General features: G+C 52.3%; 1 protein-coding gene across 3 annotated transcripts in view; it reads left to right on the top strand.

The window, feature by feature from the left end:
• Nucleotides 1–13399, top strand: part of CCDC88C (coiled-coil domain containing 88C) — a 133709-nt gene that overhangs the window by 55995 nt on the left and 64315 nt on the right. For all 3 annotated transcript variants that reach the window (XM_002920785.4, XM_034642969.1, XM_034642970.1), the window contains one exon: nt 3382–3451. In XM_002920785.4, the coding sequence (XP_002920831.2) occupies nt 3382–3451 (70 nt within the window). The remainder of the gene's footprint in view (nt 1–3381; nt 3452–13399) is intronic.

Below are 13399 nucleotides of genomic sequence, written 5' to 3'. Positions count from 1 at the left end.
TACAGAATCCGCCCCCCCATCTCCGGTTTTAACCCTTCCTCCTCCCCGGTCTCTGCAGAGGGTGGGGGGGCCTTGGGGAAGGCCGTGCCCTGAGTCTGCCTCTTCTCTCCTGCCCGTCAGGCCACAAGGATGCGGTGACAAGACAGAGGCTGCAAGAAGGCTCATGTGTGCCCTTGTCCCTCATCCTTGCTTCAGCCGCTGACTGTGGCCTTTGCTTCTGCTCGTTGCAAAGGCCTAGGTTGGCACTGGGCGGGCTGGCTGGCAAATTTGAGGGCTGCTCAGAGCACACCACTGAGCTTGTGTTTTCTGTCCTGGCTCTTTCCCACCCGACGCAGCCGGCCAGGGTGTGACCAGGTGCCTGCCGAGCCGGCCAGTGTCAGCTGCGGCCCGCACAGTGGCTTTCTGTTCTCAGTCCCGGGCGGGAGGGTCTCCTCGTCAGCAACCACCTCACGTCCCCACTAGATGGAGGGCCTGGCCTGTCGCCTTGGAGGCCCTGCCACCCCGAGGGGACGAGGGATTTATTCTCGTGGCTTTCCTCCGGGACTGACTGCCACCCGAGTCCTCTTGTCACCGGTGTTGGGGAGTGACTGTCCTGTCGGGGGCGTGACAGCTGCTAGTCACCTGTGGCTGTGGGGGCTTCCACGTGTGGCTAGTGTGACCGAGGAAGTGAAATTTTAATGAAGTTTGAGAACTGACGCAGGATTCAGGCATTGGAAAACTTAAATGTGTTGGGGACAGCTTGGGGGCGCGAAGCTACTTTTTCAGATCAAGCATTTCCGATGAAAATTTAGTATCTGAGTTGAGATCGGCCGTGGGCATAATCTCCTCACTGGATTCCAAAGACCTTAGTGTAAGAAGAGAACATGGAATATCTCATTCGTGATTATATGTCTGTTATGTGGCAAAATGATAATATTTTGGATATCTTGGCTTAACATATTATTCGAGTATTTTCATATACACAAACACACCTTTTTTCCCCTCCTTACCTTTTTTAGGGTGGCTACTAGAACATTTGAAATTAATACGTGTCTCACATTCTATTTCTACTGGACTAGCTCTGTCCACGCCGCTCATACCTGGGAGCCCACTTTGCTGAAAATGTGATTGGTGGTCCTTTAGGGAGATGGTTGATGTCTCAGAAGTACTTTAGGCCACAGGATTAGATCTTAGGAGACTGACAGGCTCCTAAGTTTTTTTTGAAAGGAACAAATTTGAAAACTCATCTGTTCATAAAACATTACATCTTGATTGCACAAGGGACCCATTTCTTGTGGGGAAATTAAAAATACTGATTAGACAAAATAGAACACCCTGATTTGGGAGAAGAATGCGTGGGTTTTCTAGCAATAGTTTCTAGCAGTGTTTACAACGATCTTTTGCTGAGATAATCATTGGCATGAAAATACCACCTCATATCACAGCAGAGCTCTGCAAGTGATTTCACGTTCTGTGTCTCCTTCACAAGCGTGAGCACCCTGACCGTAGTGCTGGTACCCTGGACACTTGGACAGTGGCAGAGGGAAACCAGCCCAGACTTCTAAGGCGACTCTAGCTGGCTGGACAGCGGTAACAAATCTTCCAGAAGCTGGGCTGAGCCCTTGAGTTTAGTGTTGAGGCCGAGTAGGGACTCCGTGGCAGAAAGGGCTTAATCTGGCCTGGAGTCCTTTCTTTTGCTGGATGAGCGAGCTGGAAAGTGGATTTTGCTGATTTTACTCTTCATGTGTGTTTTGCCCCAGGGCAAGACTGTGGAATCCTTTGGCGAGAGCATTCAGTTGAGAGACCGTTTTGTACATGTGTTGACTTCTTTGGGGCCCTGAAGGAGGGCCGAGGCTGCTCTTACAGCTCACACGTGTGTCTAGCAGAGGTTTTTGCCACCAAAGACGTGTTTGAGAAAGCATTAGCATCTCACGTGGTGACCTGTGACCCCCAATGATAGAAACGTTCGCCAGCATTGAGTGGGGAGGGGTCTGGTGTGTTTGGGTCTGCATCTGCTCCTCTCCCCGGCACCCCCAAGCTGGTGTGGACACAGGGGGAGGATAAAATCGTTTTATATATCTTTTGAAGGTGTCGGCCTCTCCAGGCATGCTTGCCAAGGCTACCACTCTGATCTGATGATTTGGACATCGTTCTGGGGTGTTCAGCGGGGCCCTGTGGGGCTAGAGGATTGTGTGATTGTCCCTCTTTTCTTCATCAGAGCTAGTTGGCCGTGTACAGAATACAGAGATCCTCGTGTTCACCTTGTGCAGTAGAGTGAGGCTGTCTCACTGGGAACACTTGTAAAAGGGCATAAGAGGGGCGCCTTGGCGGCTCAGTCATGAAGCATTTGCCTTTGTCTCAGGTCATGATCTCAGGGTCCGGCATCCAGCACTGCATTGGGCTCTTTTAGCGGGGAGTCTGCTTGTCCTTCACCCTCTGCCCCGCTTATGTGCTCTCTCGCAAATGAATGAATGAATGAATGAATGAATGAATGAATGAATGAATGATCTTTAAAAAAAAAAAAAGGCACAAGAGGAGCTTTGTTGGTGAAGAATTTCTGCAGTGACCACTTTTGGGATATGTTGAGACCGAGAATACTTATGAAAACCTACCCCCTTACTTGTCTTCTGAAAAAATGAGACTTTTTTCTTCTGATTGGTGGAAAAACAAGGCACATGTGGGCAGGGAAGACGACCTGTCCTGAGAAGTTCTCTGGGAAACGGGAGTGGTGGGTCGGCTCCTCGGAGCCGGCACGCTCCGCTGGGGGAACTTGTTAAAGACCCCAGACACGGGGGCATGACTGATGGCTGGTGCCTGGGCCTTCTTTCAAAGCCCCTTGGTGTGAGGGCCGGAAGGCAGCTCATTTCCTCGCGACACCTCTAACTGGTGCAGATGAGCTGTGATTTATCCCCTCTCCCCGGGAAGCCGCCGCCGCAGTAAATGAGAGAAGTCTCCTCATTTACAGCTCGTACCAAAGACAGCTGAATGCTAGGATCCTGAATCATCAGGTTATGAAAGAGTCTGTACGTAGCCTCTCTCATCTTTACTCTGGATTTTTTTTTAATTGCACCAGCAAACCGTACCATAAAAATAAAGACCTCTTTTAAAAAGAAACTTACACCTACTCGTCTGTCCTAGCCTGTAGTAGATCTTCTTTTCCCCAAGGTCTCCGTGCATCAGCAGGCACGATTTTTGTTACCGATCAAGGCGGAAGTATAATTAAGTTGGCCTTTTCACATTTATTTGTATTCTAAATATTCCTTCCTATTATAGAAGATCTTCATACTTAGTACTTGGTGGCCGCGCGTTCATCCAGTGACTTGATAAACTGTAATTTTCTTAGTCATTCTTAAATTCTGTTTCCTGTTCTTAACGGTATCTTTTCCCCCTTTGTTTCTGTAGGAAGTTCTCCAGCAGCTGATCGTAATGAACTTGCCCAACGTCTTGATGATTGGCAAAGACCCGCTGTCTGGTGAGTGGAGGCAGCCGCCTGCGGTGGCCGGGCAGCGCTGTGGGCTCTGAGCAGCTGCTGGGCACACGGCTCTGGCTGCCAGCTCGGAGCCAGCACGGTGGAAACACGAGATGGTTCGGGTGAGCTTTTCGGAGGGTGGTTGACTAGCTTGAGGCATGAAGCCAAGCGCACATTTTTTTTCCCTTGAGGATGAGCCCTCTCAACAGCTTGTAGCGAGCGCAGAAGCTTCCTCTGCACTTGTGGGGGTCTCTCCTTAGTAAACGTGGAATCCACACCATCGTGGGATGTGGTAGCTTTTGGCAAGAAAGTCAGAATCTTTTGAGGGAACTGATGTCCCTTCTGCGGGGATCCCGCTATGCTGTCATTCACCCCGTGTGGATCTCTCCAGCATGTCCCGTCTTGTATCTGTTTTCATGCCTCCCGCTCGTCTCTGGAGCCCACGCGGCCAGGGTTTCTAAGTCCTAGGCCACGACACTCGGGGTGACTTTGAAAGACTGAAAGAAATGTCCTCCTGGACACCTTTCAGAAAGAAAATCCGAGCATAATTCATACTCGCCAGCTAACTCGCTGGGTGAGTTGAAAGGGTGATGGCTTTTTCTTCCCTGCCACGTTTGTGTGCCTTGACCCGCACGCACGGCTCGTGGACGTCAGCGTGCAGGCCGCAGGGACAGCATACTCACTGGCTGGGACTTGTTCCAGTGGAGATCTGGTTGGCGTTGGTCTCTGGCCTCCTAGAATAGGTGAGGGTCCAGGAGAGCAGCAAGGACCCCACGCAGAGTGACTTTTACAGAAAAGACCGCAGCTTTCCTCTGTGACATCTCCTCCCCCTATTCCCGCGGGCGTCTGGCCACCCTTGCCCCTGTTCATAGGAGAGTAGCTCGGGTTGCCTCGAGACTGAAGGAAGAGCATCCCGAGTGACTGGCTCAGGACGGTTCTCGCAGAGAAGTTGCATCTGAGTGCCGTGGCCCTGGGGGCTTCAGTAGCTTCTGGAGGGCACCGGGTCAGGGGCAGCTGGGCATCAAACCACTTTGCTCATGCGGGTGTCCTCCGGGGCCCCTGCTGGCTGGTGTGTCTGCCTTTTTTCTGCGTGAGCCAAAAGGAAGAGGTTTCTTGGGCCTCTCCTTAGTCTCTAGTGCAGCTGGCCGTGAACACCCGCGGCCTTGCACAGCGATGGCTCTGCAGAGTTCACCCAGGCCCAGCTGGTGGCTCCTGGTGGCGAACGCCCTTCCCCACTCGGTGCGTTAATAATAGGGAGCCTTTGGTTCACCTTGCCCCTGTCTCTGCTTTCGAGCCATTTGTTTTCTGGCTTTATTTCAGGGTTCCCCTGGGTAGAGGATGCCAGATGCAACCCATCCCAGCCGCAGCCCCGGGCCCCAGGGGCGGTTGGCACTTTCGCGTTTCCGTAGTAACGTAAGGAAAGTGAGGGGTCTGCTTTGCTGAGCAGAATTGTGCTGTCTGTCCTGATTCGGGGGCTGGTCTTATGGACGGTGGGGGAGAGATGCCTGTGGGAGGAGGTGGGTGGTTCAAGCTTAGTTCTGCTATTCTATCTGCTCTGGAGGCAGCCAGAGGCGTAAGGTGAAGAGGCAGGCAGAGGAGCAGGAAGGAGGATGCTCTCTCCTTGAGCGCTTGGTGAGCCCACCAGGTGCTGGGCACCGTGTATGTGTTAAACCATGGGAATGGGATTGTTCTTCTGGGGGTGTGGCTGTGCCGTCCCATTTATAGATGAGAAGACAGAGGCTCGTAGAGTTGAAGTGACAAGCCCTCGGTCACTTAACCCGTAAGCAGACCCCGGAGCCTGAGCGCCCCATCCGTACCACACACAGACACGTCAGGTTGGGCCAGTATTCGACCATTTTGACCTACAGATGTGGCAGTGGCACATGGTTCAGTCTAATGTTAAACACATCCCACTCCTCCGTCCAGCCACCCCGAAGCCCCATCATGCGGTATAGCTTGCCCACCCTCCTTCTGCTGGTGCCCCTTCTCTTCCCTGTCAGTGTCTCCCCCCGCCCTTCCCGCTCCCATCTGGAAGCCTGTCCTCCGGAGGCCCCTTCACCAGCTACCCCCATATCCTGGAGCCCCGGCTCCAGCTTCCCCACTCAGCAGAGTCTCTGTTCCAGCCTCTGAACCCTGTAGAGGTTGTCCACAGACAGAGGACACAGGTCCCCACTTCGGGTCTGGTGCCGAGCAGAAGCACGTGCAGAGATGTGGACTGACTTGTCTTTGAAATTGCTTTATTGAGGTCTAGTTTGCATACCATGAATTTCACCCATCCGCGGTACACAGCATAGTGATTTTTTGTCCTCAACGTGTAGAATTGTGCAACCTTTACCACCACTCAGGTTTGGAACTTGTGGGGAAGGTGCTTTTGAGGCTGTGACAGGTGAATGGAGTGCCCCTAGCCCCGAATAAAATCAGTACACATCCATCAAACAGGTGGAGGAGAGGCTAGGAAGAGACGGAGCGCGTCGGCCTGCCAGCCCTGGCAGCAAGCTTGGGGAGGGGGGTGCTCCAGGCGGGGCCTGACTGCCCGTGGCTTCGGCAGGCTGCACACGCAGGGCTGGGGCCCCCTCACCGCGGCGTCACGGCCGGGGAGCTGAGAGCGGAACGCACGCTGAGTAGGTTTTGACAGGGGTCCCAGGGGGCCTCTGCGAAGAAGGCGGGTTGGCAAGGGAGGCCCACCGGCAAGAAGACGTATTTATGGAATAGTGTTTTCTGTTTTAAATTTTAAAACATAGATGATTCTGAAGAAGCATTTTTTTTTTTAATAAAGAACAAAGTTGGTTTCTTTATTGTGTGGTTGCCTAGAAGTGGGTTTGGGACGTGGGAGAGGCACTGCTTCTTCACTGATTCTGCCACACGCATCTTAGGAGCACGCCTGTGCTCTTTTTTGGCTGATGTTGGCACCGTACTGTTACTTATAACATTTCACAGTTTAGGGTTTTGTTTTTTGTTGTGTGGGGTTTTGTTTTTTGTTTTTTGTTTTTTTTTTTTTTTTTTTTTTTTTTTTTTTTTGGCGACTGCACCTCAATGGAGCCTGGTGCCAGAGGCGGGACGGAGCCCAGCAGAGCGTCTAGACACACACACACACAGGATGTAATCTGTATAAAGGGCAGCGATCTTTGGGTTTTTTATTTTTGTATTGTTGCCAGTGTATTGCAGGTGTCTAGAGCAGTGCCTGGCACACAGTTGGTACTCAATAAATAAAGCATGCGTGCTGGAGACACACCTTTATCTCCTCCTCTCATCTGTCCCCGCTTCCGTATTCCATCAAACAAGTGCTCCTGACGAGTATTGAACACACGCTCTCCCAGATGCAAAGGTCGAATGTCCGTGGTCGGGCTCAAGTAAGAGTTGCTCTCTGCCGGGCACCGTGTATGTGGCTCCACGAGGCCCGACTTGTAAATGGCTGATCCCACCTAGGATGTTTGGAACGGGAGGGAGGGAGCCGCGTAGGTGTAGAAACCCAGCCCGGAGAGGAGAGGGGACTCATTCAGAGGCACACAGCATGATGACCCCACAGCAAAGGGACGTGTCTGTTACTCTGAGTTCCGCAGATGGATATATATGTGGACAGGCAGGAGGGCCGGCCACCATCCTCGTTCTGCCGGGTGCTCCTTGTAGTGTAGCCCCCGGCGAGATTCCCGGATCCATGGAGCGGCTGACCCTACGGAGTGCTGTCCCTGAATACGGCTGGAACTTTGGAGGATAGCCTGGGGGATTCTGTTCATTGCTATTCAGTGGGCTGGCCCTTGTTCTTCAGTTTTCTCCATATTCTGGGGGTTCTAGAAGGACTTCCAGCAACAGAGAAAGCACCTTGAGGCGTCAGAGCATTCTGTGCCCACAGATGCTGTGAGCGTCCTTCCTCCCAGCCCATGCAGACCTCCATGATTGCTGCTCTGGCTGAGGAGACCAGAGGGCCGCTTTCCAACCCCTCCCCCCACCAATAGAAGATGAGAATGGCCCTGTACCCTTCCACTTCTGAGCGGGCTACCCCTCAACCAGAGGCCCCACAGAGAAGCTCAGCCTGACTCTCTCCTCCAGCTTTTGTGTCAAATGCCCACCCTCTCCTGCTGGGTCCAGGGGCCCTGGAAACAAGTAGGCTGTCTCTGCTCAAGAAGCCCCCCAGTTTTTGTTGGGGAAGGGACAGGGGGAAGGCAGCGTTGATAACTATTAGATCTGTTCCAGGGTGAGAAGCGATGTAATTGTGCTTCCCACAGAGTGCAGAGCAGGTAATGAGCTCTGCCGGGGCAGGCCAGGAAGACTTCCTGGAGGAGGTGTGTGGCAGAGCATCAGAAGGGAAGGTATCCTGGGACGGAGGAACTCAGAGGGGTGGAACTGTGCTGGGAATCCCATGAGGAGCATCATACTCAGGACACTGGGAGGAAGTCCCTGTCACAGCTGAAGTTTACATTTCAAAGGCCAGAGGGATACGGAACTCCCTGAAACTCCTGGAATTTAATATTTAATCCTCTCAACGTTTGCTTGCTCTCCTGTCAAGGGCATCCTGGAAGTGCTTTTCAGATCCCATGGAAACATTCCCTCATAGTCCGCACTGTGCACCTCTGCGTTTTGATGAGGAACAGGGAGCTTGTGCCGGGCTGGTGTGCCCGTGACAGCCAGGGATAGCCAGAGACTGCTTATTAGGAACAATCGTCTTGTCCCTGAGAAGTGCTCTCTTAAAGACCACAGGGGCTGGCTTCCTTCCCTTGCTGTCTTCCTGCGGTCCTGCCCTCCCCCCGCCCTGCTTGCCAAGGGACGTGGTGGCCACTGGGTGTTAATGAGAGATTCTTGAGTTCTTTCTCCAAACTTTATTTTTGTTTTCATTTCTCCCTAACTCTGATCTTGCTTGTATGCGTTTATTTTTATTTCTGATTTATTACAAAAATCTCAGGCCCTTCAAACGAAGAGGGGAGAAGTAAGTGAACAAAGGAAAACCGCTCTTGCAGCCATGCCATCCTGCTTCTGCTCCCCATCCCCTCCTTGAGGGAACAGGCTCAGAAAAGCCCCCAAACCCTATTTCACGTGGCGAGTCCACGTCCTGCTACTTTGCTTCTGTGCTGCCGGCTGGATTCAGAAATGAGTTTTTCAGTCCCATCTAGAACGCGGGGTTCCTGGGCCCTCGAGCTGCAAGCCAGCACTTGGCTTTTCCAGGAACGTGCAGAGCTTGGTTAACACCAGGCCCAGGCAAGCGCTCCAGGGCAGCCAGAGGCCGGCTTTCCGAACAGCCCGGGGGAGCTGCCTGGATACCAGCCTTTGTTTCATAAACTTCTTAGCGATGCTCTGTACACAGACTGCTCCCCTGGCTGCGATAACCACGCCATGGCTTCCAGCGGGACCGTGCCCTGTGGCCGTGGCCGTCCGCGGAGGAGGGACGAGATGTTATTGGTGAAAGGTCTTTCTGGTCCCCGATAGGATTTGGGCTTTGAGTTTTCCCCCTGGTGGTCGGGAGGGACCCTGCCTCACGTCCCCTCCTGCCTGTGCCACCTTCTCACCTACGACCCGTGCAAACACTGGGTCTCCAGCTGGATTCCGGTGGTCGATGCTGCTTTTTCTGGCCTTCTGTGTTGGGGGCTCGGGGGAATCAGCTGTCGCCGGCTGTGGCCCCGGGCAGGCTGGGTGCGGTGGGCAGTCCTGTTTGTGGGTGATGCCATCCGAGGGGCTTGCTGGGGCTGTTTCAGTGTTCTCTGTCATCTGGGAGTGGCTGCCTTCTATCACCAGGCAGAGGCTTCTTTGCCCATGGGGTGGAGCTGGGGGGGTCCAAGGGATGGGGCCGGCTTGCTGTGGGTGGTGGACAGACACTGGGATGAGGGGGCCGCCGGTCAGGGTGCACTCGGGAGGCCTCTGCCCTATTTCACACAGACACGTGACTCCGTGCCTGCCAGAGTCCACCTGTGGTAACCATTTATTTAATAACTGAATAAACAAAGGGGTTCTGTTCATGCCTGGTGGGGGCTGCGTGCTGGGCGTAAGAAAACTGGGTAAGGGTTTCGCAGGGTCCGCTCTTCAGATGGGGAGGTAGCAGGTGGAGGTGCCTGCCTTAGGCCGCATGGACCGGGACAGGGATGTGGACGGTCCCCATGGGCCCACCTACCAGGAACTCGCCATCCATACTGTTCCTCAGGAGCGCCCGGGGAAGGTGAGCCTGACTGTTAAAATAGTAATAAACAGCAGTTTTTCATGGAAGCAGAGCCCCCAGGAGGGCCAACAGAGCTGTGCCCGTGTGGGTGAGTCTTGGGGTGTCTCCATACCCGGGTCATGCTCAGTGCAGTGCTAGTTTCAAATCAACGAGAGAGCCCTGTAATCCCCCTTAGGAAATGGCTGTTTTTTGAATAAGAAACCGGGAAGAGCATAGTTGGTGATTGACTCCAGCACAGAAAGCAGAGGAGAACAGCATGTAGAATTATTAAGAAAAAATACATACGTACGTAAGCATGGCCTCCGTCCCAACAGGGAAGGAAAGTGAGCCTGTTCTCTGTGTTCTTCCACCCAGGGATTCGAGGTGAACTGTTAACGTGACTGTCCAGTCAGCAGGCGCTGGTTATCGTCCCGCAGGCTGGAGTGCTGGGATCAGACGCTCAACTAGATATAGCCTTGCTCTGGAAGGAACTGTGACCATCAGTCATGACAGGGATGGTAGTGAGTTAGGGCAAAGCAGGCGGTGACCAGCCCAGGACCAGATCTGAGTTCTGGGATCCGCTTCTCTGAGCCTGTTCTTGTTTGTAAGATGGAGAGAATACTGTCCTCTGGGGATTCAGTCAAACGGTTGTGTGTTCTGTGCAAGGGCAGTCATGGTCTGTAGGCGTGAAGGGCACATGGAGAGGGCAGAATTAACTTGATGGGTCCATTTTCCAGCCTGTGAAGCTTAAACCCACAGCCTTGCCGGTGGTTTGCGGATCCTGGGCGTCTGTGGTTGTGGAGAGCGGAGTTAGTGAGACAGAGAGGACTCTGTGTCATTACTTTTCTCTGGTCTTACAGGTAATCGCCATGCCTTCCGACCTCAGCCAGCCGGAGGGTGTGCAACTGAGGGTAGGAAGAGCTCCAACTTAGAAGGGACTGGGCGTCCTCTTGGCTAAATCCCCACCTTCATACCTATGTGATCGTTTATAGAGGACAAGCTTTATTTTCCGTGTCCAGAGACCAGGAAGTGTGAACATTCAGATGGCTGCGTCTTAGAGAATCAGAGTAGAGCCAAAAGGACCCTGGAGATCACGTACCAGGCACGGAAGACGGGTTTTGTTTCATGTGTCAACTTCCGTTGATTGGCAGTGGCTGTCATGTGCTCTGTTCGGAAGGATTCCGAGCCTCATGGCAGGCTCAGTAAGAAGCTGATGGGAACGATGACCACGTGCACAGAGACACAGGATGAGAAAGGGGATTTTCCAACCACGTTTTAGAAGTTCATGTACTTTAATTGTCAAACTATCCTTCTATCCCCATGCCCCCCCCCACCACCACATGTGCAATATCAGACAGTTTCCTTTCTGTTTTGGAAGCTGATTGCTGCAACTGTTTGTAGCTTTATATGTAGTTTAAATCAGCAGATGCATTCCAGCTCTGCTAAGAGAGGCTGCTGTGAGTTTCTCTATGTCAAGACTTCAGGAAGCAGGCAGTAAAAGTAAGTAAGGTTTTTCTTAGACTCAGACATTAGCTCGAGCTGTCATGGGATTCCCCCTGGGGTTGCAGGCACATGCAGAGGGTGTCGGATGTTTTCAGCCCTTCCCCCACCCCTTGGTTGCTTGTGACTCACTTCGTACAGAAATCCACATCGCTTCGTACCCTGTCCTCATTTCGCACTCCGAAAACCCATCCTTGTGAGTTTAAGCAGGAAGCATTTATAATTTGACAAACACCCATGTTCCTTTACATCTGGGCCTTGCACGTGCTGATCCCCATGCCTGGAAAGCTCTGGTTCACCTGCCTCCCACATCGCTCCTCATCATTGGATCTCAGCTCAGAGGTCACTTCCTTGAGGAAGCCTCGAGCCTGAGCCTTACTGTGAACAAGATGTCCTTCCTCTGGGTTTCCATAGTGCTTATCAGCTTTTTAAAATTGCTGGTGGTCTCGGTCTGAGCTCTGAGGACCGTGTCGACTCCATTTCTGTGCTCAGCGAACCCCCGGCACATAGTAGGTGCTTGGGAGGGGGTTGTCTTCAGGTCTGTTTCTTCTTTGCCTGCTTAACTGTGTCACTGAGCCAGTCTCGCTGGCAGGGACCCGGGGCAGAGACTTCTGGTATGTTTTAAAACTATTCAAAACCCACAATCTGGCGGATTTATGAAAATAGCAGGAGTTCACCTTAACCGTTGAAATCTTGAGAGAAATTGGGCAGCAGCTTCCTGGGAGAAACAAGGGAACTTGTGCTCTTATTTATTTACATTGCATAGGAATCTGTGTAGGGGTAAAAGTCGCAGGGTGCGTTTGTGGTAAGCCAATGTTTGTATTCACTTCGCCTGGTGAGGCTGGGCACACCGCTGCTTCATTCGAATGAGGGCAGAGGTGGGCGCCTGGGTGGCTCAGTCGGTGAAGCATCTGCCTTTGGCTCAGGTCATGATCCCGGGGTCCTGGGATCCAGCCCCGAGTCGGGCTCCCTACTCGGCGGGGAGCCTGCTTTTCCCTCTCTCTCTTCCTCTGTGTGTTCACTCTCTCTCAAAGAAATAAAATCTTAAAAAAGAAAAAAAATGAATGAGGGCGGAGGTGAATTTCCTAGCACCCTGTTCATCGCTAAAACGTTCATTTTAAATAATTTTTTCCATGAAAATTTTTTGAAGACTCTCTCCCTTTAAAACCTTTGCCCCGACTCTGTTCTGAAACAGAGAGAGCAGGTTCTGAAACCGAGAGAGCAGGAATTCCATACTTTTCTAATGGGTGCGAGTGACTCACGGTCGTCATTGTGTGTGGCCGCTGGTGCTGAGGGAACAGAACCCTTTGTTCTTGCACCGAGCAGCCACAGAATGTAGTTCGAGCCCTTTGTGTGCGCGCACACACAGGGTTTCTGGTCTCTTCCCTGCAGTCAGGTAACTGGCTGATGTCCTGCTGCTGGCACTGGGCCTGTTTCGTGCTTGTCCCCGCTGTTGGTTTGCTGTTTTTATCCGTCGTGAGCTGGGAACGTGGATCATCGGAGGTGTTTAAATTCTTCTAGAGTATGATATCATTAGAACCTTTGGGGCCTTTGCTGTGAACAGAGTATGTAAAGATTTGCCATGTGAACTCTGACTTCCATCTGGGCCGATCTGAGACCTTCCAAATGCTTTCCTCCTGCATGTCCACTCCCTGCTGGTTATACACCAGCGCGTGGCCTGTGGAAGGTGAATCATCACTGGCGACGGCTGGCGGGGGTGGGTCTGCACCTGTTAGGTCCACCAAAGGCTTATGAGGGGCGCTTGCTAGGTGTCTGGGGACTGACCAAGGGGACAGAGGTGAGAGCACTCACGTGGGCTGGATGCAGCACTGTGGCCAGGGAAAGATTTTGGTGAGACTGATTGCAGGCTTTGAATATTCAGGTAGGTATTTCCTTGTTATCAAAACTAAAATCGTGATTGATCATCAGCCCAGCTTTAATGCAGAAGATTAGTCATTGTGGTCATGTATTTATTTATGTTTATGGATTAGAACCTCTTGGGCCAAGTAAAAGGCTTCCAATTAAAAAAAGGCATTAGCCTGAAAATTTTTCCACTTCACACATTGATAAAGTTCTGCACCTTATCAGCAACGAGAAGGGCTTGACCACGGTATGCTGATGCGCAGGGCAGACCTTAAGCGTATCCTTAGGACTGTGGATCTGAGCACGCTGAAGGGTCCCCGAGGCCCACGCCCCCAACGCCTCCTGCCCACCTTCAGGCTGGAAGGTGAGAAGTGGGGCTGCAGTTTTGGTTGAGCAAACGCCCAGCCCCCATACGTAAGACTCAACCATGATCTCGGGAAAAGCCGTTTTGAGCTCTTTCTCACTTG

This window comes from Ailuropoda melanoleuca, chromosome 14 (genome assembly GCF_002007445.2).
Source record: "Ailuropoda melanoleuca isolate Jingjing chromosome 14, ASM200744v2, whole genome shotgun sequence".
Classification (NCBI taxonomy): Eukaryota; Metazoa; Chordata; class Mammalia; order Carnivora; family Ursidae; genus Ailuropoda; species Ailuropoda melanoleuca.
Note: the sequence above shows the minus strand (reverse complement) of the source record. Positions and strands in the feature narration are given on the sequence as shown.